This window comes from Pholis gunnellus (genome assembly GCF_910591455.1).
Source record: "Pholis gunnellus genome assembly, chromosome: 13".
NCBI classification, from domain to species: domain Eukaryota; kingdom Metazoa; phylum Chordata; class Actinopteri; order Perciformes; family Pholidae; genus Pholis; species Pholis gunnellus.
In genome coordinates this window covers 19,590,387-19,613,875 of record NC_136540.1, presented here as the reverse complement: position 1 = coordinate 19,613,875, position 23,489 = coordinate 19,590,387, and the positions used below count along the sequence as shown (strand labels likewise).

At 41.3% G+C, this 23,489-nt stretch overlaps 1 protein-coding gene across 9 annotated transcripts in view; it reads left to right on the top strand.

Moving 5' to 3' along the window:
- Positions 1–23,489, top strand: part of picalma (phosphatidylinositol binding clathrin assembly protein a) — a 50,891-nt gene that overhangs the window by 14,986 nt on the left and 12,416 nt on the right. For 2 of the 9 annotated variants that reach the window (XM_079171412.1, XM_079171413.1), the window contains exons 3-20: positions 5,017–5,159; positions 5,333–5,408; positions 5,510–5,612; positions 6,247–6,340; positions 6,477–6,588; positions 7,246–7,352; positions 7,432–7,473; positions 9,110–9,195; positions 9,510–9,633; positions 14,430–14,563; positions 15,106–15,191; positions 17,087–17,239; positions 17,699–17,782; positions 18,237–18,314; positions 20,114–20,224; positions 21,586–21,720; positions 21,954–21,984; positions 22,069–22,168. In XM_079171412.1, coding sequence (XP_079027538.1) covers positions 5,017–5,159; positions 5,333–5,408; positions 5,510–5,612; positions 6,247–6,340; positions 6,477–6,588; positions 7,246–7,352; positions 7,432–7,473; positions 9,110–9,195; positions 9,510–9,633; positions 14,430–14,563; positions 15,106–15,191; positions 17,087–17,239; positions 17,699–17,782; positions 18,237–18,314; positions 20,114–20,224; positions 21,586–21,720; positions 21,954–21,984; positions 22,069–22,168 — 1,799 coding nt within the window. The remainder of the gene's footprint in view (positions 1–5,016; positions 5,160–5,332; positions 5,409–5,509; positions 5,613–6,246; positions 6,341–6,476; positions 6,589–7,245; positions 7,353–7,431; positions 7,474–9,109; positions 9,196–9,509; positions 9,634–14,429; positions 14,564–15,105; positions 15,192–17,086; positions 17,240–17,698; positions 17,783–18,236; positions 18,315–20,113; positions 20,225–21,585; positions 21,721–21,953; positions 21,985–22,068; positions 22,169–23,489) is intronic. The other 7 variants (XM_079171420.1, XM_079171414.1, XM_079171416.1 and 4 more) reach the window with 7 other exon arrangements.

Genomic DNA, 23,489 nt, shown 5'->3' with positions numbered 1-23,489 from the left:
ATTCAATGCATTAAGGCATCTAGACGTGGTGAAGACGACTTGCTGAAATTCAAAGCGATCATCAGAATGGGGAAGAAAAAGGATTTAAGTGACTTTGAACGTGGCATGGTTGTTGGTGCCAGACCTGAGTATTTCAAAAACTGCTGATCTACTGGAATTTTCACGCACAACCATCTCTAGAGTTTACAGAGAACGGTCCAAAAAAGACAAGATATCCAGTGAACGGCAGTTATGTGGACCAAAATGCCTTGTTGATGTCAGAGGAGAATGGGCAGAGTGGTTGGAGATGATAGAAAGGTAACAGTAACTCAAATAACCACTCGTTACAACCAAGGTCTGCAGAATACCATCCCTGAACGCACAACACGTGGAACCTTGAAGCAGACGGGCTACAGCAGTAGAAGACCACACCGGTTAACACTCCTGTCAGCTAACAACAGGAAACTGAGGCCACAGGCTCACAGGCTCACCAACATGTGACAATAGAAGATTGGAAAAACGTTGCCTGGTCTGATGAGTCTCGATTTCAGCTGTGACATTCAGATGGTAGGGTCAGCGTAAACAACATGAAAGCATGGATCCATCCTGCCTTGTATCAACGGTTCAGGCTGCTGCTGGTGTAATGGTGGGGGGGATATTTTCTTGGCACACTTTGGGCCCCTTAGTACCAATTGAGCATGGTTTAAACACCACGGCCTACCTGAGTATTGTTGCTGACCATGTCCATCCCTTTATGACACAGTGGACCCATCTTCTGATGCTACTTCCAGCAGGATAATGCAGCATGTCACAAAGCTCAAATCATCTCAAACTGGTTTCTTGAACATGACGATGAGTTCACTGTACTCCAATGGCCTCCACAGTCACCACATCTCAATCCAACAGAGCACCTTTGGGATGTGGTGGAACGGGAGATTCGCATCATGATGTGCAGCCGACAAATCTGCAGCAACTACGTGATGCTATCGTGTCAATATGGAGCAGAATGTGTGAGGACTGTTTCCAACACCTTGTTGAATCTCTGCTATGAAGAATTAAGGCAGTTCTGAAGGCAAAAGGGGTCCAACCCGGTACTAGCAAGGTGTACCTAATAAAGTGGCCAGTGAGTGTATATTGCAAATTGTTCTGTTTCAACATACCTTCTTTCAGACTAATGGAAAGAAAACATTCAAAATGCATGTGTAGGTGATTTCTTCTAAATTCACCAAACGTTACTATCCGATAATGTCTCATTTCATATAAAAAAAATGGCATTTCAGAAAGTTTTTACTACAAAGAATAATTGTCTTAATGTAAGTTATCAACTGGGAAAGTTATGTGGTGATATATATTAGTTACATTTGACCCTACTCTCCTTAAGTGTTTTTTATATTTGTCTGTAATTTTACAATTCATATCTTCAAAGGCTGTTTTCTCAAACCAGAAATCTCCACTTCAGTAGCTGTTGCATGAACCAAACTTTCACTTTCATTCCTATCTATTTTTCACATTTATGCAGTGATAAAAAGAGATATCCAAAATTCCCTCAATGAACCATGGACTCATATGTCAACAAAACAAACAAAATTGAACTTGTCTTGATCCAATGTTCAGATTTCTGTTCTTGAAAAGTATGCAATTTAGCCCATATGTGATAAGATAATTCCTAATTTTGCATATCTAAAATACATTTTCAGAAAAATAGTAGGACAAAAATATCAGTCTTAATATAAGTAAACAACCGGGGATGTTTCATGGCAATATCCATTAGTTATATTGTTTTACCCTACTCACCTGGGTTGCTTTTCTTTGTAGCACTGAACAAGCTAAGCTACTCATCAAGCATTTCTATGTTTGGCTTTTTACCTCATGTCTTCCTTTCACCATTTTGGTCATTTGTTTTGTGTATGTTAAGATGGACATGAGCCCTGATCTGAGCCTTGTGCAGACACCCTGTAAACTTGCATTCTTAATAATTTACTTGCAATAAATTATTTCAACGAGACATCACTAGCCACCTTGTCATCCATTTCTTTCTTTTTCAATGCATTTCCTGCTTGACTTAACATCATTTTAAGATTCACTGCAGACTGCCAAGTTGCTGATTAATGTCAGTATTAGAATACACACTGAGAAGCTGTAGGCTCCAGAAGAAAAGGTCATGTTTTTATCTAATCAGAAGGGTTTGTCCTCTGTTCATTAGCCATTTAAGGACATCGCAGCGCTGCATTGTCACAAGGGGCTCAATTTTGATCAGTCTAAGCTGAGGTTTCTTGATTTGGATGCTAACATTAGAAAGCAACCATGAAATGAAAATCAGCATTTGGGAGTCAGAACACTTAAAACAGGGTGTCACTAGTCCTGGAATGTACAAGGGCAAGAAAGCAGGGAGACTTAATTTGAGCTTGTATGTCTGTACATAAGACCACTTTTCCACTTGTTTATCTGAGCGTGATGAAAGAAGTGGCTTCGGTCAGGTATGTGGTTTACCTGTTCAAGATAATATAAGGGGACATGAGCAGCGTTCATTTACGCACTAATTCGCTCCTCATGATTAAAAGATGAGGCCTGTTGTGGATCGGGTCCCAATAGTTTGTCATTTTTAAAAAGTGGATCCCCAGATATAAAGTTTGGGAAGTTTGACAATTCTAACTGTCTATCTGATGAGCAAGAGCTGCAGGTTATGAGTTGTGCTTATACAAAACCAATTTCAGAAACACCAGTGGAGAAAGTTTGTGAGTTTGTAGCCATTTCATTTGTGTCTAATAAGGCCTTTGTTGTCACATGGGTGGCCCATTGTAAATGTAAAAAGCAAAAAGCCTTTTGTGTGGCTTTCAACAAACACTGAGGAGGATTCATGTAAACAGGCCTCAATGGGCAGCACAGCTGCCGCACACACACACACTTAACATGACCTATCGTTTCATTGATGTGGCTTGAAGTTGACAGTAATCTGGTGTACAATATATCACTTACAAACGTTCTTATTATCCATAGTTCATTTTGGTGCACTCTAATTAGTCTACAGTTATTCCACAGCCAATAAAACACAATTATAAATATGCAATGGGGATATGAAATGGAACTTGTGAGTGTTCTGTTTCACATCTTGAGGAATTGGTGGAAAGGATCATTCATCTCCCTTCAAATATAAAATTCACATAAATATTTATTTACATTGTCTGCCAAGCCTCTTTTTGACATCTGATGGGAATGAATATTGGATAACTGGGATCATTCTCAGTTTAGTCTGTCACATGATTTTCTATTCTTTTGGCACCAGGTCAACAGTTGATGATATCTGATTATATATCCAGATTACATTGTTCAGTAACCGGGCGGGTTTGCTGCTCTGCTCTTTTTTCAGATGTGTCTCATGCATTTGGCTTTGTTGAATAATGTCTTGTTTTTGTGTATTTGCTATATGGACTCAGCGATTAGAATAGACTAGAGGCTTGTGCCAATTGGCGGTCGCGTATCAATGTTTGTTAACGTCAATATTAAGCCAATTTAAGCTAATTTACTATCATCTCTAGAATCTGCGCCCTACTGTGCGTTTAGAGATGTTTCCAGTGGAGCAGCTTTCACCCACTGAGCCCCATTGATCCACAGCAAACCAGTTTTCTGTCTCTTCTCCATCACCAGCATCTCCATTCTCCATATGTCTGCTCACCACAACTGTACTGTGCCTCCACAATTTAACATTCTGGATAGGGCTCTACTGAATGTCTTTTTTTCTCTCTTTTTTTACATTCAAAGCTTTGATTAATTTTTTTTTTTTAATAAAGCTTTGAATGTTTGTCATATTTCACTTTTGTTTGTCATGTGTTATTGTGGTTATTTAAATGTAATTCGTGGTGCCGTTAGACTGCCCCGTTAATACAGATGTATGGTACAAGTACAGCAAAATTCAGTTTGAAGCTTCCCTATCGAACACAGCAGTCAGTTGGGCTCCTAATCCCCCTTTTCTGCATCCATTCTCATCTAACTCAGTATTTAATCTTAGAATGTTCTTTAGGATCTCAGTTTAAAAAAAGTCAAGACGAATGAATGTATCTAAAACATAGTACATATTAAAGCTTTTACATTTCATATATTTCTGTTTCCAAGCATACACTCACCACATAATAGATCAAAACTTGTGGCATCATGGGTTATTATCAAGTTCAAGATGTGCGCTTAAGAGCAGGCACATAGCACGGAGAGAGAGAGGGCTGATAAACGGGCTTCATTGATCAGTCCCATGGGAACCAGGAGGCACTGCATTTGCTTTCACCTCAGGCCAGATGGTTGTGTTGCATGGCAGCCATGCTGAGGATGTATACCCTGTCAGTCCACAAATCAGAGGTCCTCTCATGTGGGTATGAGTGTAATAAGGAGACGTACTGGGTCGCGACCGTGACTTTTTCCATGATAACACCGGGTGTTTTCTCAGTGTGGATCAGAGAACCCGCTTTATTGGCCGCTTTACTCATACATGGAATTTGACTCCAGTTTCCTCTTCGTTCTCAATGTACATACACAAGTTTACAATAAACGAGAAAAAAAATATAAAAAATAAAACAAGGGCAACAAAAAAAGTAGAACAGATGTAGGTATAAACATTTATACCTTTTTACATTGTAATCTCACTTTCTGAAATAAAGCCATACATCCTGTTGCTTTTGCTATCACCACCTCTAAATTAATTTAAGTGAAATGTATCTGTATATTCAGATTTGTTGATTTTGTTGTGTGTTTTTAAAGTAACAAGCAACTGATGAGACCATCCACTCCCATCAAGTTTGTAGCATGTTCCTGTCCCTTTGCTTTCCAGAAGTCTTAGTTTGTTCTGAAAGTCTCTGTTTACCTAAACTCTGACTCAGCAGCACTCCGTTTCCCTCCCGTATTTTAATGATTGTTCACAGCATGGCGGTATGAAAAGGAACAGCAAAAAAAAAAGGGGGACTCTGCATGGAGAAGATCTGTGCTTTCACTGAACATCCAACTTGTGTGCTCCCTCTGACGTTCTTTCGTTCTCTCTTTCTCCTCTCTCAGACTTGATTCAGTGCACAAATGAGATGAATGTGAACATCCCTCAGCTGGCCGACACACTGTTTGAGAGGACCGCCAACACCAGCTGGGTGGTTGTGTTCAAGTCCCTCACCGCTACACACCATCTGATGGTCTACGGCAATGAGGTCAGCACTTCACTAACAACTGTTCTCCATCTTTGCTATATTGGATGGAAATTCCACAAAAGATATTTGTTTATCTGATAAAGGTTTCTCACCGTTATGGTGTACGTTACATCCCCACAATTTCATTGTTCAAAATCCTCACTTGTTGTTCCTCGTATGTTGTTTTTCTGTAGAGATTTATACAGTATCTGGCCTCAAGAAACACACTGTTCAACCTCAGCAATTTTTTGGACAAAAGTGGCCTACAAGGTACGTTACCAACACTGTACACACGTGCTGCAATAAGCCAAAACTCATCTATGTCATGACATTCATCATGACACCCCTCTCTTCTTTTCTTTGCAATGTAGGCTATGATATGTCGACGTTCATAAGGAGGTATAGCCGCTACCTGAATGAGAAGGCTGTGTCCTACAGACAGGTCGCTTTTGACTTCACTAAAGTAAAAAGAGGGTAAGGAGCTTTCTCTTCTTAACTTTCACTCCGACTGTGGTGTTGACTTGAGCCAAAAAAATGTAATTCTCTTGTTCCAGAAACGTGAAACCCTATTGAAGGGTATCCTTCAGCCCTGTGGCAGACGAGACTGAATGATACTAAAGGATAACATTGCAAAAGTTGTATTTCCTGCAAAATGCATTGGGACAGTTTTGTTATTCGTTCCATAAACTGATCAGATGTATGACCTCTACGGCACCATTAGGCGGTAAAATAGTTCCTGTTTATGCTCCACTTTATCATTTTAAAGTTAAAATACTCAGACTACTAATTACTTTCTTTTCCACCAAATCTTCTGATGTTTATATCTGTAATCATGTGGTGGGCTGGGCATAAGGGGGCCTAATGTTACTGAATACTTAGCACCTATTGCTGTGTAACTATAGTGGAATGTTGCAGATTTGTACATTGCATTGTCAAACATGACTCTACTCTGCAAGGAGAGATGTGTTCACTCGTACTGTACATATGATCCCACAAAATCCTATGTACAATATCAGCCATGTCTATTCACAGTACAAAATCTTGAACAGTTGAGACTAGAAGCCCAAAGACATTTGTATGAGATTACATTTACCTTTTTCCTCAACAGGTCTGATGGACTGATGAGAACCATGAACACAGAGAAACTCCTCAAGACCATCCCCATCATCCAAAATCAGATGGATGTGTTACTCGATTTTAATGTGAGCGCTCAGTATGGGCTGCACTGCATGGCTGCTAAAATCTATAGCTGACACTTGAAATCAGCTTTTTTGTGGGTTTTCAGTTGGTTTTTCAAATGCTCTCCTCTGAACTTTAAACTGATCTCTACACCTCCAGGTCAATGCCAATGAACTGACAAATGGTGTGATCAACGCAGCCTTCATGCTTCTGTTCAAAGATGCGATCCGACTGTTTGCAGCGTACAATGAGGGCATAATCAACCTCCTGGGTAAAAACAAGCGTTTGGGTTGGCATGCCCTTGCTAATTCACAGTTTGGAACTTTCTGCTTATCCTTATGTCCAGTGCATTATACTTGAAGAGGCCACTACGTATGATGAGGGCCACCAGGTGAAAGTCTAACTGAGTTACTGCAGCAGCCTTGCAAGTATTTGATACTTTACATTGAGCTTTGAAATCAAGGATGTGCTTATAGAATGTTTATTAACAGTCACACAGAGTTCATGTTGGTCTATAACATAAAAACAGAGGACTGAAAAACTGATGGGTTCCTAGAACTGCAGACCTCCAACAAGCTTAATCCAAAGAGAGTTTAGGGCGCTGTTGCAAACTAATGAAACTAAACTAAAAGACTGCTACAATATAATGGATCACACAAGTTGTACAGTAGTCCTCAATGCTCATGATCATATGATAGAACTTCAATATTAACTATGCAAATCTAACAACAAATCTTACGATGGAATTTACCAGCATTTATCGTGTCTGCTTACACCTGTTAAATGATGTGTGTATACCCTATGGAGATACTGTACCCATAAGACTGAATTGTGTTCTGTAAATATATGAACTTAAAAATGTCAAAGTAGAGTTAAGGGAAATCATGATAGTGTTTGTCATCACCTTTCTGTCTCTGTCTCTTAACAGAGAAATACTTTGACATGAAGAAAGTCCAGTGCAAAGAAGGACTCGACATCTACAAGAAATTCCTTACACGAATGACGAGAATCTCAGAGTTCCTTAAAGTTGCAGAGGTGAGAAAGGACCCCGGATGTAGAGGAAATGGCTGTTTTTTTCTATCCGACTCTGATGGTCTTTATTCTCTTCCTGCAGCAAGTCGGAATTGATCGAGGGGACATCCCAGATCTGTCACAGGTAAGCAAATCTAAAGATGACCATTTGGATTCTTTGCCATTACTTTGACCAACTTGCCTTAACTTTACACCCCTCATCTCTTCACCGGCTTTGCTTAACTTAAAACAGGACAATGGCCAAATGGGGGAATTAATTGATAATGTGTTTTTCGGATCAAATCATTACTGAATAATGTCAATAGTGACTTCAAGGATACTGTCAATGTGCAGTAGCACCTGCTTTAAATGAGTCCGCCCCCTATGTAATGTGCTAGTATTAGTGCGATACCACAGCTATTACATTGATATGTTAAAGGGTCAGTTGACCAAATCAAGAAAAACTGTTTGTCATTTAAGCTAACTGTCATCCAGCCAGGCCTGTAGTTTCTGTTTTATGTGCTGAGCGTTGAAGGTATAAACCACTGAGAATTAGCTCGCATCTGCAATCGGTGAGTGGAATTTAGTTTGTGCTGCATTTGTTGTTGATAAAAATGTTTACGTTTTTCAAACAAAACTCCACTCACATCTGTTGAATTTGGGTACCAACAAAAGTTTTCCAAGAGGTCAACATCTCAAGACCTCCAGACATAACACCAAAACTATCAGCTTGCAAATCTTGTTTGGGTGAACGGACCCTTTCAAATGTCTGAGGAGCTATAGTTATTGTATAGTTATTGTATAGTTATTGTATAGTTATTGTAGGCAGTCAACTACAGTGATGATGAAATGTGTTGGTATTTTATTTCTATGTTTTAGTTCATCCTGTAGCTTAGTAACACTTCTAGGACCACTTTTGGACCATAATGTGCATCAAGTGAGTCTCAGAGCTGACATAGAACTCGGCAATATTGTACAAACTCCTGGTAACTCGATGAGTTGTCAACTCTTTAAGAATATACTCTCATGCAGCATTTTATTTTCGGCGTTAAGTATATTGACACACCGTAATATCTCTATCTGTTTGCAAGCTTTCAGCTGCAGGTCATTACGTGTACTCAAGTGCTTTAGTGACCTCCATGATATGCAACTTGTTAAATGTGGCTAAAATAGTTTTTTCACAGGCTGCTAACCCCTGCAGCTTCAGGCCTAACGAGTTTTAATGCCAAGCGCTGTGCATGCTTGGCAGGCAATGCATGCGCCCTCTATAGCTCTCACAAACACCCTCCAACTCACACTCACTCCTAACCTTGCACGCCGTACAGCAAATAAAGGTGTGAATCAAGGGTTTTAGGGTGTGATATGATGGAACCATCTTGTATAAAACAGTAACCTGCTGAAGTGGTGCATTATGTAAGAAATAGTTATTTGGAGGCTCTGTTCATTATGTAGTTGGTAGAAGTTTCTAACTGTAACAGATAAGCCTGAAGTGGAGAGCTTTCTCCCAGAGGTTTTCTTTATAACATCTTGACTGTTGCCACCTTTATTTTCTGTATTTTTCTCTTCTTTCTATCTCTCTGTTTTCAGTTTACAGTTTGTGTAAGTATCTGAACCTTTTCTCTCTCGTTCTCTGTATTTGGGAGTGTCTCTGTTTGTGGACTCTTGGAAATAACTTGGCATGCTTCAGTGTTGTTGTTTTTTTTTTTCCTTCTTCAGAGGAAATCTTGTACTAGGCTTTCTTCAGTCTGAAACTTAATGCTTATCAATGCCATTCACACTAGGCCCCCAGTAGCCTGCTTGATGCCCTGGAGCAGCACTTGGCCTCTTTAGAGGGAAAGAAAGTCAAAGACTCAACAGCAGCCAGCAGGTAGGTCTGCTTCACTTCATCTGGGTCCAAGCAGAGCCTCGGGTTTGCTTCAGAAACTTGATAGTTGTGGACTGATTTTGAAGATTTCTTTCAGCATGGAAGATGCTAAGATGCACATTTAAACTATTCATTTGTGTTACAATTCACAAACAAGCACAGTAGAAACAAGACAACTTTGACACCACATAGATATAAAGCGAAAAGCGCACCAAACAGTTGTGAAATGTATATGTGCAAACCTCAGTGTAGTTTCTGAACCGCTCTGCGATGGTTCTTGGTTTGTCACTGATTTCTGTGTCTGTCCGTTGATTCAGGGCCAGCACCCTCTCCAATGCGGTCTCCTCCCTGGCCAACACTGGCATATCTTTCACCAAAGTGGACGAGAGGGAAAAACAGGCAGCCCTGGAGGAAGAGCAGAGTCGCCTGAGAGCACTAAAGGTGCATTTTCCTCACTCACCTACATTTATTTCAGCTTAGTGTTCTTCGGGCCTGCAGGCATTTGTTATGAATCGTTATATGAATGAATGCCATTCATGTCATTATGACTACTTTCTAGAGCAGTGTTTTTCAACCTGTTCTGAGCCGCGGTACATTTTTTTACATTGAAAAGATCCCGCGGCACACCAACAACCAAAAAAGTTACAAAATGACACTGATGTTTAAGCTTGCTTGGGACCATGGCACTGTTGGATAGCTTTTCCCCACACACCAAGCATAACGGAGTCGGTGCAGTCGGATCCCCAGTGAAAGTAAATACAAACAAAAGATAACTTTCGCTGTATTGCCTCAAGCTCACATTTTTTTCTTTCTTTTGACCACCACTCATACAAGGCTTAAATTAACAAGGTCATTATTGCACTACTAACTGCCAGTAGGAAGAGTATTTAATTACTTATCCAGCCACTATATTGCAGGCTCAGACGCTCAACAATGGCAAATTTATTAAGTGAAATTGGACATTTTCCCACGGCGCACCTGACGATCAGTGTGCCGCGGCACAGTGGTTGAAATATCAAATATATCAAATGCTTAGCGGGAGAAGGTAGAGGGGTTGTCCACTAATTAGAAGATCAGTGGTTCAATCCTGCAGTCTTTATGCCAACGTGACCTTGGGCAAGATGCTGATGGGCGTGAGTTTATTTCTTCTGATGAGCAGACACCAGAGTATGAATGTGTGAATGCTTGTGTGTTATAGGAAAGCAGACATTAACCACAGCCCAACAAAAGTCCCAGATCAGAGGCAAATCAGCGCTGAGACGGTGCTCACAAATCATTAATTTATTTTTAAAAATCGCACAAAGGTTCTGCAATTCTGCTGTAAAGAAGAGGTTTTTCATTCTGAACCAAACAACGGTGGCATAATGCCGCCCCAGTGTGTGATTTCAGATGGCATGCTGGCATCACAAGAGCAAAAGAGCCATGACGTTTAACACAACAGGGTCTGCGTGTAGTTTGACGTGTAACATTTACTTTACATTACATTACAGTCTTTTAGCAGACGCTTTTATCCAAAGCCACTTACAATAAGTGTATTCAAGATAGGTATTCAAGAGAACTACTAGTCACCAGAAGTCATAAGTGCATCTCCTTTTTTAAACAAGCATCTAAGAGCATAGACCAGAGCAAACGTACAGTGCAGAAACAAACTAATACCAATACAATAAGCGCTAAGTGGAAGGCATAGGGTAGTACTTCTTGAAGAGGTGAGTTTTCAGCCTGTTGAAAGATGGGCAGCGACTCTGCTGTCCTGACGTCAGTGGGGAGTTCATTCCACCACTCTGGGGCCAGGACAGTAAAAAGCCATGATCGGGTCGATCGGCTGCAGGGACCTCTGAGCGACGGGGGAACCAATCGCCCCGAGGCAGCAGAGCGAAGTGGTCGGGCGGTGGTGTAGAGCTTGACCATGGCCTGGAGATAGGAAGGAGCTGTTCCTTTCACTGCCCTGTAGGCTAGCACCAGAGTCTTAAACTGGATGCGAGCGCTTACAGGTAGCCAGTGTAGAGCACGGAGAAGGGAAGTTGTCTGGGAGAACTTGGGGCGATTGAACACCAGACGAGCTGCAGCTTTCTGGACAAGCTCCAGAGGTCTGATGGCCGACGCCGTGGCTCTGGCAAGTAGAGAGTTGCAGTAGTCCAGGCGGGAGATGACAAGAGCCTGGATGAGCACCTGTGCCGTCTCCTCAGTGAGGAAGGGGTGAATCCTCCTGATGTTGTAGAGCAGGAATCTACAGGAGCGTGTAACCGATGAGACGTTTGCTGAGAATGACAGTTGGTCGTCCAGGGTCACACCCAGGTTCCTCGCAGTCAGAGTTGGCGTCACCACGGTATCGTCCATGGTGATGGACAGGTCTCGGTGCGGGCAACCCTTCCCCCGGGAGGAACAGTAGCTCAGTTTTGTCCAAGTTGAGCTTGAGGTGGTGTGTCGTCATCCATTTCGAGATGTCAGCCAAGCACGCAGCTATGCGTACCTCCACTTGAGTGTCACCGGGGGGGAAATGACAAGACCAGCTGGGTGTCATCTGCATAATAATGGTAAGAGAAGTCACGCGAGCGAATAACAGAACCCAGAGATGTTGTGTAGAGTGAGAAGCGAAGGGGGCCCAGGACTGAACCTTGTGGAACCCCCGTAGTCAGCATGCGTGGTTCTGACACGGCCCCCCTCCATGTCACCTGGTAGGATCGACCTGTCAGGTAGGATGCAAACAGGGAGAGTGCAGAGCCTGAGACGGCCATCCCCTTGAGGTTTATTTGTTTGTTTTATTTTTTTTGCAGGGACAATGCACACCAATCAACAGCTGCACTGTAAGTGAGCCAGACTTAGCCAGAGAGGCTAATTTTCATCTGCTGTCCCCGGCCAGATGTTTGAAGGCAGCCTAAAATTACAGAATTTCAACTGAAAATGGAATTAAAATTTATAGACAAACAGACAGCAACGTATAGACAAAACCAATACACATATAAGCAAAGAAAAGTGTACGACACTAGAGCAGAGCAGAGCAGACATAACAGGCTGCAGCATGCGTCACGCAGAACAAACCCTCCTACAGTACAAGCACATATATAACACTGAGGCACATAACATACACATCAAAATGGAAAATAGCAACACTGAACAAGACAAATGTACATATAGGTGAAACAAGCAGGCAGGACAGACAGTACATCAATGCTTGCACACCTGATTGGCAACAAGCCAACATTAAGGCTGTGTTTGAATGTTTTGTACGTGTTTTGTGCGCGTGTGGTGGCAGAGCATTCCACGAGTGTGCTGCCTTCACAGAGAATGTAGATTTACTAAACGAGTTCGACCTATGTGAAATGACACAATCACCTCTTGAAGCAGATCTAGTGAGTCTGCTGCTTTGAGTGCTTTGTTTAATAAAATCACTAAGCGGAGGCGGGGCCATACCATGTAAAATTGTAAAAACCAGACACACATCAGTGAATTTAATGAGGTTCTCTCAACTCAAGATATGGTGTTTGATGGGGATATTGCAGTGATGGTGACTTTTGTCTTTTTTGTCAAGTGTTTTTAGAGCTTGTTTATGGAGAATATGAATAGATTTTAATATTGTGCTGCTGGCTTGTGCCCAACTGGTTAAGCAGTAGGTCAGATGGGGAAAATCATCGCATTAAAATACAGTTTCGCAGCCTGCATGGTTAAACTGTTTCTTATACATCTAAAATTCATGAGATTACATTTTAAGTCCTTTGTCACATGTTTTACCTGCTTTTTAAAAGAGCGATTAGAATCAATAAAAATTCCTAAATATTTAAAATCTAGCCTCTCACCAGCAACATAAACATCTGGCTCCTGTGACACTTTGCAAGCCCTCTTTGTGAAGAACATACAAACAGTCTTTTTAACATTCAGGTGAAGGCAGGAATCTGCAAGCCATTTAGTTACATTTGTCATTGTGGACGTGAGTTTAAGTGCAGCTTGTTGTTTGTTCTTTGCGTGCACATAAATCACTGTATCGTCAGCGCACATTTGAATATCACACCCATTGCAGACACCCGGCAAATCATTAATGTATAAACTGAATAATAAAGGTCCCAAAACAGAACCCTGGGGTACTCCCACGTTACAGCCTCTCTTATGCTCCGTCTATCAGTACGCACTGAGTCCGACAGCCATGGGGCAGGTGGAGTTGGCCATGCAGGCCTGGAGGTGAAGGGACAGAGGTTGTGAGCTTGACTGGATAAGTGACAGTAACAGCATGAAATTCGAAAGAGGACGGGGAGAACTGTGGAATAGAGGCAATAGAGTATTTCCATTTTGGGGAAATTAGCACGCCAGTACCACCACCTCGCCTCGCAGCTCTGGGAGTGTGAGAGAAAGAGTACACATCTGACAGAGCTGCGGGTGTGGTGGTGTTTTCTGGTGTGATCCAGGTCTCCGTTAGAGCAAGAAAGTTGAGGGAGAGCAAGGATGTGTAGCCTGAGATGAACTCAGCTTTCGGCACTGCCGACTGGCAATTCCAGAGCCCCCCTGCCACCACTTGCTCGCCGTGAGCTGAGAGAGTAGGCTAGATGAGGTTAGTGGGGTCACGGCACCTGAAAGTGGCCCAATGTCTACGTGACCACCGGACAGAGGAACGGACAGAAATAGGATCAAATACTAAATCACACCTACCTTACACAGACAGAAACTGCAAAAGCATTAACACTGAAGCAGCCTAGGTACAGCTAATAGCAACTTGTAAAAGCAAGAACAATATACTTAATCGCCGTGGCCGACTGTGGCTAAGTGGATAGCAGGGCCGTCCTTCAATCAGAGGATCGGCGGTTTGGTCCCCGACTCCGGCTCTGCTAGGTGCATGTCGATGTGTCCTTGAGCAAGACACTTGACCCCAAAATTGCTCCCGTAGCTGTGCCTACTGTGTAGAAATGTGATAGAATCTGAATTGTAAGTTGCTTTGGATAAAAGCATCTGCTAAATGACTGTAATGTGATGTAGTCTATTTTAGCTGAGTCAGATAGTTCAGTAACCCTCCAGAAGCTAAATACACTAATTTGCGTCGGGCAGCGACTTGCATCCCAAACAATAATGGTGGGTGAACTGAGTGTTTAGATCCTCTGCTAGGAGAGTGAGGAGCTCCCAGACCTCGTCATCTCCCCAATTCGCTACCTTTCACCATTGCTGCTGGTTCGCTGCTAACTGCTGCAAGCGTATTTACATTCCTTGACGTGTAGTATGAATTTTGCTTAACACTGTCCTCCTAATGATTGAAGGAGCAGCGTCTGTTAGAGCTCCAGAAGAATCCTTCCGCAGCAACCACAGACTCCTCCCCTATCTCCACGGTGGGCGGGACCATCAACTTGGCCCCTGCCATTGACCTCTTCTCCACCCCCAGCTCCAACAACAGGTGAGGCCACAGGGCTTATTCCTTATTCATTCCACACTATTTTTATTTATTTTTTTATAATGCCAGATTTCTTTTTCAGAAATATATAATGCCAGATTTTCTTTTTCACACATCAAATTTACTTTAAAAATGAACACTTACAAATTATTTGTAATGCTCGTCATCGTGCCAAGACAAAATGAAAGTTCCCCATAGTAGCTTTAAATGCAAGTAGATGGCTAAAAGGTTTCAAAAGGACTTCACAGGTTCTGAGCTCTCTATGATTAGATGCAACTTTGATGCCTGTATAGAAACTGCGCTGCAGCAGCAGTACTCGTAACATGCAATAAATGTAAAAATATGTGTATAATATGCAAATGTCATCAGTATTAACACTAGTATTTGCATACAGAAATAAGAATGAAGAAGATATCTTTGGGTTACCCTGCATTGCTCAGGACACAACTTTTCTTCTCAAGGCAACCGTATGTTGAACCTACTGTTTTGTCAATGAGTGACTGATTTATCCTCCATACCCTTGTTTTTCTGCCTGTTCCCACCAGCACCTCCAAGGCAGCCAATGAGCTGCTGGACCTGCAGCCAGCTTTCCAGCAGTCCCTGCCTCTGTCCACCACCAACACATGGGGAGGTGAGAGCGCCGCTCTTCTTCACAGCACTTCAGTTCACACTGCTACCACATGCACAAACACACATACACGTCACATACTCATTAGCACACACACATCTCTTAGACATTCCTCTCAGTACACACATTCAGTGGAATGATTCCTTAGAATGTATGTTAATAGAATTATTAAATATTGTATATATGAATACAGAGGAAAAGACGAGCGCAGAATACAAAACATTAGTATTAGTAATGTGCAGTTTAATCTTTTTTGTGAGGTGTTGGCAGTGTATCTTGAACTGTAGCTGGTGTTTTACTTTTTCTGTAACACATCAACTACTTGCCATATAAACAGAATGTCCTCTTTACTCATGCAAATGACAGTAAGTGTGACCGCCCTGTGAGGTGGAGGTGGACGGATATGTCACAGACCTCGGCAGCAAACATTGTTACATCATTATTTATCAGGCACAATCGGTAATAAAATCTGTTAATCATGTACCTTGTTTTTTTATTCGCAGACGAAAAGTATAGTTTTAAATTAGGCCACATAGTTCATGCTTATTCATTTCAAGTAACTTTTGTTATTTATTATATTAAAAGCAGTGCTGGGCAACGATTACAATTTGTAATCGCGATTAATCGCTTAATTTTTCTGCAATTAATCGCATTGTTATGCGCAAAATTCAATAATGAATTCAAAAGTAGTGTATTGTGCACTTTTATTTTAAAAGTACTGCTATATGAACAAAAGTGCAATAACATTTGATTTGCAAACACTTTAAACAAATCAGGTTCTTGTTAACAGCAGTATTCCCTTTACACAGTAGCAGTTATAATACAGTTATAATGATTCTGATAATAGATAATCAGCCGGTGTTCACAACTTTATCTTCATGTGTGTAAGAGATGCAATTTGAAATATACTTCTGAAAACTGCAAACCTATCTACGTCATGTTTTTTTGTTAAATTCTCAGTAGTGATAACTAAATGATATGCATATTATACATATCTTTGGTATTTTGGTCAGACACATATGCAACGCTGATTACCGTAATATGTGTGGTATTTGTTATAAATGTACGTTGGTACATAGAGGGTGCTACGAAGCTGTACATGGAGGGACTTAGGACCCAGGGGAATGTAGGTGAAGGAAACAGGAAGCGAAGGAAGAGATGCCACACAAACAGCTGTTCACCGCTTGCTGCCAGCCGGTCGCTGGCCCTTGTGTTAAAAATGTCCACTTAATAATAATAAAAAAAATTGCGTTAACGCGCGATAAAATAATTGTGGGCATTAATTAATTAACGCGTAAACTTGCCCAGTACTAATTAAAAGCTTTCCCAAAATAAGGCACATGTTATTTTGACCCATTCATCCTTGACAAAGACCAACATTTTGAATGAAAAAGGTAATAAGTACGAGTTTAAGAGCTAGTTAGTAGATGGACTTGGCAATGCTGGATAATTACAGCCTTGTTCATGTTTGCACTTACTGCATTTTGTAACAAACAGGTCAGGCAACATTCCCCAAATTGACACTTGTGAACACAAACATAAGCAGCTATTTCCGTGTGAGCATGGCTGTCTTTGGATATCTTAACCGGTGGACTCTGCCCGTTGTGATAATGAAGACTCTTAACCTGGTGACTGGTGAACTGCTCGCTGTGCTTGTGATAAAGCTGCTCGTCAGACCTGATATTTGTCCAATGAGAGTGTGCATGATCTCAGCATGTCTCTATATCTTAAACACTGTTTTAATCCTTCTCACCTGCGTCACTGTCATCTTCCCCTGCACTCCATCTCGCATGCACTTTTTAAACTTCTCTTCTTCCATTTTCTCCCCCTCCTCTCCGCCATAATCTCTCCGTTCCTTCTTTTCCTTATCCTTTTTTTCTCCCCCTCTGCTCACTCAGATCCTTTCACCTCTACTGCAGAAGCTGTGGAGGAATCCATTCCAAACTCAAACCCTTTCCTCACTCTACTTGTTGTCGATGCTGTCCACCTGTCCACGGCGTCCTTGGACGGTGGCAGCCTGTCCTCTAGGACACCTAGCCATGAAGTGTTTGGTGGGATTGTTTTCCTGCATCCCCTCTTTTTTTACAGTCTAGATTTCATTTTGTATATGAAATATACTGTATAATGCTGCCATTAGTCTCATAACATCAACCTGGCTGGTGGTTTAATGCTATTTAAAATGGGTACGGTGCAAGTACATAGAAGTATATTTCAGAGCAGTTGGAAAAGAGGGAGGAAATGCCTGAAGTGCTTTAGGGTAATAAATCAGAACATTTCTTGACTCTTTTCTCTTATCCATCAAAGATTTGGCATGCTGCCCCACACCAAATATTAGTTTTTCTTCCACAATCAGGCTACGTTCCTAGTGTTTATTTCCTCAGCTCTTAACTCTCTGATTAAGGCTGCTGTATCTTTTATTTGCTTTCTCTTTTTCTGTTTGTACTTCAGAGGCCAAAAGACTTTGTTGCAGAATGTCCATCTTTACCAGCAGGCTTTTTGTCTTCCTCCAGATCATTACAATCCCTTCTTTGACTCAAACTCTTCCCTGGCATCTGATCTTGATTCTGCCGCGCAGACAGAGACATTTATCACAGGTACAGACGACTGTCTGGCGGCTGGACATGCTTTGTGACATTTGTGAATGGTCATGAGTAGAACTAGATTGACACGGTGTCTCTGCGTGAAGTCTGAGTGTTACAGAGCCGTCCTGCTGAACATGCCTCCTCTCTCCCTCGCTGCTTCCTACAAGCCTTTAGTTGTGAGCCTGCATTTTTTATGGTCAGCCCCTAGTCGTGCGCTGCCCTGGGTTTTGCGTTGTATTTAGTCTAGCCATGTGATGAGTGCCGGCTTCCTCCGCTTTTGTGCTGCAAAACCTGACCTTTGTTTTCCCTCTGTTAAAAAGCCATTCCCACAGTTGCTCGGCTTCCTTGCTGCTCTTTCACTCTGGTATTTTTTCTGGTCTCATATCTTTATAATCTTCTCCGCTCTTCCTTCCTCCTCTTTCCGTGTCTGGTTCTTTGCCCGTCTGCTGTTGCTGCTGTGTGTCAGACTCCTTCTGTGGGCCGAGCCCTTATGCCACGCCACTCTTCCAATCTGAGTCCCCTGCTGTAGCTGGTCTATTCAGAGGTAGGTATTCCCAGGTTGATCAAGGTGAACTCACACTTAATGTTCCAGATGTTCCTACTTGTGTTGTATTTGTCTTAGTCTCCTGAGGAAAACTTCCATATGGACATCAGTGTTTTTGCAGCAAAGCCACAGCTGGGTTTGATTAAAAAAATGTGTGATCTTAAGGAAGACGGATGGAACAGGTTTTCAGGTTTAGAGCTGATACTAACAATTATTTTTGCCAAATGATTCATCTGTGGATTTTTTTTTCTTCTTTTTCAATTAATCATTTAAAATGTCAGAAAATAGTGAGAAATGGCCATCACAATTTCTCAAAGTCTAAGGTGACGTTTTCAAAATTCCAAATGTCTTATTTTGACCAACAGTCCAAAACCCCCAAATATTCAGTTTTTGATCACATAAAAATGTAAAGCAGCAAATCCTCTTGTTTGGGAAGTTGCAACCAGAGGAAAAAAAAGATAAGATCAGTAATCCACAAGTTTTAGATCCATGTAATGAAATATCTAACAATAAAGATAGATCCATTAATTGTTTCAGCTTGAGAATTCCTCAGAATCAAAGGAGTTTCCTAGACTATTGGGCCATGTCCATACTACTACATTTCCATTTTAAAACGCATATCTTTTGCTACATTTACTCGTTTACTCTGAGCTCCACACTAGGGTGGAGTTTTAGAGCACCGAAAACGAATATGTTTAAAAACACTCCTGAGGACGGATAAGCTTGAAAACTCCTGGTTTACTTCGTAGTGTGGACGGCGTTACTGAGAGGAAACGATTGAGACGTGTGTTGACCTCATTTATTGACCCATAATCTAGTAAACTCTGATGAAAAGAAAAGTGTTCATTTTGAAGTAAATGTGATGTGATAGAGAGAGATAGATCAAGACCTGCAGCGTTGTGACTAAGTTTGAAAAATAAAACTTTCCACGAAATTTGTCCGTTTGAGTTTATAGAGGAAGATCTTAAGTATCAAGCACGACTTTTCATTATTAAAGACGACCATAATACCTGTCGTATTTGCTGTAACTAAGCAACCAATCTACTTCCTGTTTACACCGGCACCCGAATGTCCAGTGTACGTGAATAGTCACGTGATATTCGTTTTCAGACGTGTTAGTCTGGACTAAAATCATTCCAAAAACAATGCTGAAACGCTGTGTGGACGGATATCGTTTTTGTTTTAAACTAAAACGTATTAGTGTGGATGTAGCCTTACCCTCAACATAAATATCACTTGAGTGTACCAAAGATCATAAGTGATTATCTATCTTAAATGCGACACTGTCGTGTAGCTTTGCGTCATTCGCTTGTGCAGATAGTAGTAGTGGAGCAACGGTACCAGGATGTGCTGATCTGAAGAGCAAATGTGATAAAAAATGTTGCTTTCTGTAGTGAAAGTGGTGAGTGAGGACACTGGGAAATAGAACGGTACCCTAACACATCGACCTGTGTCCAGACACCACCGTTGTCTGAGCTCACATAGACAACAATAGACGGGGAGGTTTTGACATTTTTTTTCTTGAAAAATGATGGATACCGCCGTATATGTGTCCTGTCAACCTTTCTCTTTGGTCTTCTGCAACGGATCAACCTTCAACAGCGATGACAGTGGTCAGGATGGTTTTGCGTTTTTTCCACATAGACTGGAAGACTCTTTCTTTTAGAGCCAGTCACATTATCCACATTTTCCGATCAGTTGGTGTTTTTCTACCTGCTTTTGTTTGTGTATTGGGAGGAACTGAGGTATCGTGTTAATATTTGGATACTGAGAGTTCATTTTCTTTTTTGCCTCAACAGGGTTTACAGCCTCCCCAACACCCCAGCAGCCACAGAACTCTCGGGGCCTTAACGTCGACTTTGACTCAGTATTTGGCAACAACGTCAATGCTAACAACCTGGATGCTACAGGTAAGAGTAGTCCTACATACACTAGGACTGTACATCCCCATTGCCCCTTGGGAGCCTGCAGACCTCATGTACTCTGCTGCCACCTGAAGGTTTGGGGGACAGGTTGCATGTCCACTGGATCATGTTGAGGCTATGGAAAATCAAAGTCTTGGACTTTGATTTGTTTGTGTGGTTTATGTGGACTATGAATGTTCTGAGCATATCCCAAATACTTCACTGATTATACTGACCATGCCATTTGATTTATTGTTGACATTATTTCTCCTTGGTTAACATGCTCAGTCAAACAAATTTTTAACCCCGGCTGATCAACCCAGGCATAATTTTACTTCAAACCCCACAGACTCAATGAGAGCTCCTTAATGACCATGAAATAGATTTCACACTCTAGCGCAGTACATAACCATTCGACAATGACATAAGTGGGAGTTGGCTCATTCTGAAAAATCCTGTTAAGCACATCACAGACAGCGGTCATGAGTATTTCTTACTGTTGAATATCCACACAATTGTCATGTGCTTCTACCATCTCACCACATATTTATTCTTAGCATGCACAGGTGCAGAAAATGACGATTTTGTTGTGTGTTGTGGCCGTAGAAATGGCTATGATGGTATTTATGGTTCTTTGTCTGCTAACTATTGTAATTTTCAATGAGCTGCAAACATCACAAAAGCCCAGCGTTTGATAAAACTAACTATTGTTATTCTTTTCACCTGGGTTTGAGAAATGAATCTCTTGTGTGTAGTATTTTAAAATCGAAATATCTCTTTAAATACTCATTGGTGTAATTCCTAATAAATTAGCCCATTACTGGAAACACTGGCAGCCTGTAACTGTATTTAACACTGTGTGCCACTGAGATGGATTTTTGAGGAAATAGCAATAAATTGTGATTGACGAGAAATGAGTCTTAATTTTAATATACACCGTCACTAGAGTGTGATTGAGGACTCCTAGTAATTATATACCATCTAACACACTCATTGTTTGTTCACCTTCACTGGGTTGTCGGCTGCTCACCGTCTCACATCATTTTGGTTGTCTCCTCCCTTGTCCTGGGCTGAAATACACTCTCTGGGACCTTGGCTTTTGCATGGCGTGTGCATGACTGGGTGAGTTGACTCAACATACACACACTCCTCTCACACAGTCTTGGCTTGATTGAGTTTATTTTTTTCTGTGAGCCCTGCTGTCCTGCCTCATCCACGCTCAACATGCTCTCTCTGTCCGTGTGTGTGTGTGTGCAATGTATGTGCTGTCCTGTGTTTGTGTTATTGTCTGTCCTCATGTGTCCTGGGCCTCTCACCGTCCCCTCGCCTCCCTTCCTTTCCCTTTGTCCTGCCCCCTTTTGATTAAGATGTTTTAGGTGGCATCCTCAAACCCACAGTGACATCTTCACCCAGTCAGGGTTTGGGCATGATCCTGAATGATCAACAGGCCCACAAACTGGTGTCCAACGACCTGGACTCATCACTTGCCAACCTTGTCGGCAGTAAGTTCCCTTTTTTACAACTAATTGTGCTATGAGCAGATTATTAGATGAGGTGGAAGTTGTACCTAGCAGTAAAGGAGAATATTTATAAAATTATAGCATGGAAATAAATATTAAATAAATATATATTAATATAAAATTAGCATAAAATGAGTACAGGGACATGCTTTGTGTTGATTGGGTGTTTTGTTTTGGTAGTTGTGCATTCATTACATTGCATCTGTCCTCTTTAGATCTGGGAATTGGCAACGGCACAGCAAAGAAGTGAGTGCACTCATGTTTAGTGTGCAGTATCATGGATATGAAGTTAAATGTCACTTGACGAACATTTTGACTTGACCTCTGTAGTGATCTTCACTGGAGTCAGCCTGGTGAGAAGAAGCTGACAGGTGGAAACAACTGGCAACCCAAGACGGCTCCTTCTACCACCTGGAACCCTGCAGCCATGGTAGGGCTCACCTCTCACCTGTTCGCTTCTATCCAGTAAACATCCAAAAGGAGATCAGTTGAGCATGAATGCTTTTTATAGCTTGGCTCTCCTCCATAGTCCTCAGGGCTCAACACTAACTCTTAAACCCTAGGCCTATTTTGAGACCTCTGCTCGAAAATGTCATTCTCAAACTCTAGAGAGTGTAAATCTCTAACTACAAGGTCTATTTGAATAATTTAAATGGCAAAATAACACAAATACATGTGAGCTTTGTTAGTATGTGTACATATCATTATATATGTTACTGGTAAATGCTGAAATGAATGTTACACACAGCTCAAATTGAAAATGTTCAGGTTCGTTTTTTTTTTTTTGTGCCTAAAAAGCACTTTTATTGATTTTAAATGATGCACAGGCAGGCCTAAACTCTCCCAAATCATATCACAACATGTCAGCAGTCCTTTTTAAAAATAAATTGGCTTTGATAGAGTGAAGTATGCCTGAGAAATTAATGCCGGTGTACAGGTCCACTGTGGTCAGCCAACGCCAATTCTGATTTTGGAAGGCGCCCATATCGCTGTCTTATTGTAATTTTAAAGACTATATAACTATATATTTCACTTCTTTTATCACTAATAGTGTTCAATCTATCTAATACAGAAGTTTGGCATCATTTTGAGAGCCTGGGATATATAAAAACTTGTAAAATATGGCTCATTTTCGTCCGAATTTCAGTTTTACGTGATGTATTTGAACCTAACACAGCCTGTGATCGGCCGATTTGCGCAATTCCCACAGTTTTGAACCCAGCAGAGTGTGGGCAGTGTAGTCATTCGTTCTTTGAGTTGTTTACAGAATTTTAAGCCAATAAAATAATTGAAAACTGTGATCTGCCCCCATGGGCCAAACCCATTGGCCCAAACTGAAATTATTACTCATTCGTCATAGAAGCTCGTCAGAGAGACGGCTGCGAAATGGCCGCATGGATTCATTTTTAATTTTTTTTTTGATTTTCATCCAGGAAACCTCTAAAAGGTACGGAGCGTTTCAATGTTTATGATGATGGGCTGAGTTGATATCTGTGGCAGATCAATAGTAACTTTATAACGGTTTAAAGTAGAATAATTTTGAGGCGATAGTTCGATGCAGTTTGTTGTGCTCGTCAGTGGTGTATAAAGTACCCAAAAGCCATACTTGAGTAAAAGTAAAGATAACTTACTGGAAAACGACTCCAGTAAAAGTGAAAGTCACCTATTAAAATACTACTTGAGTAAAAGTCTTAAAGTATCTGATATTAAATGTACTTAAGTATTGAAAGTAAAAGTACAAGTAAATGCTG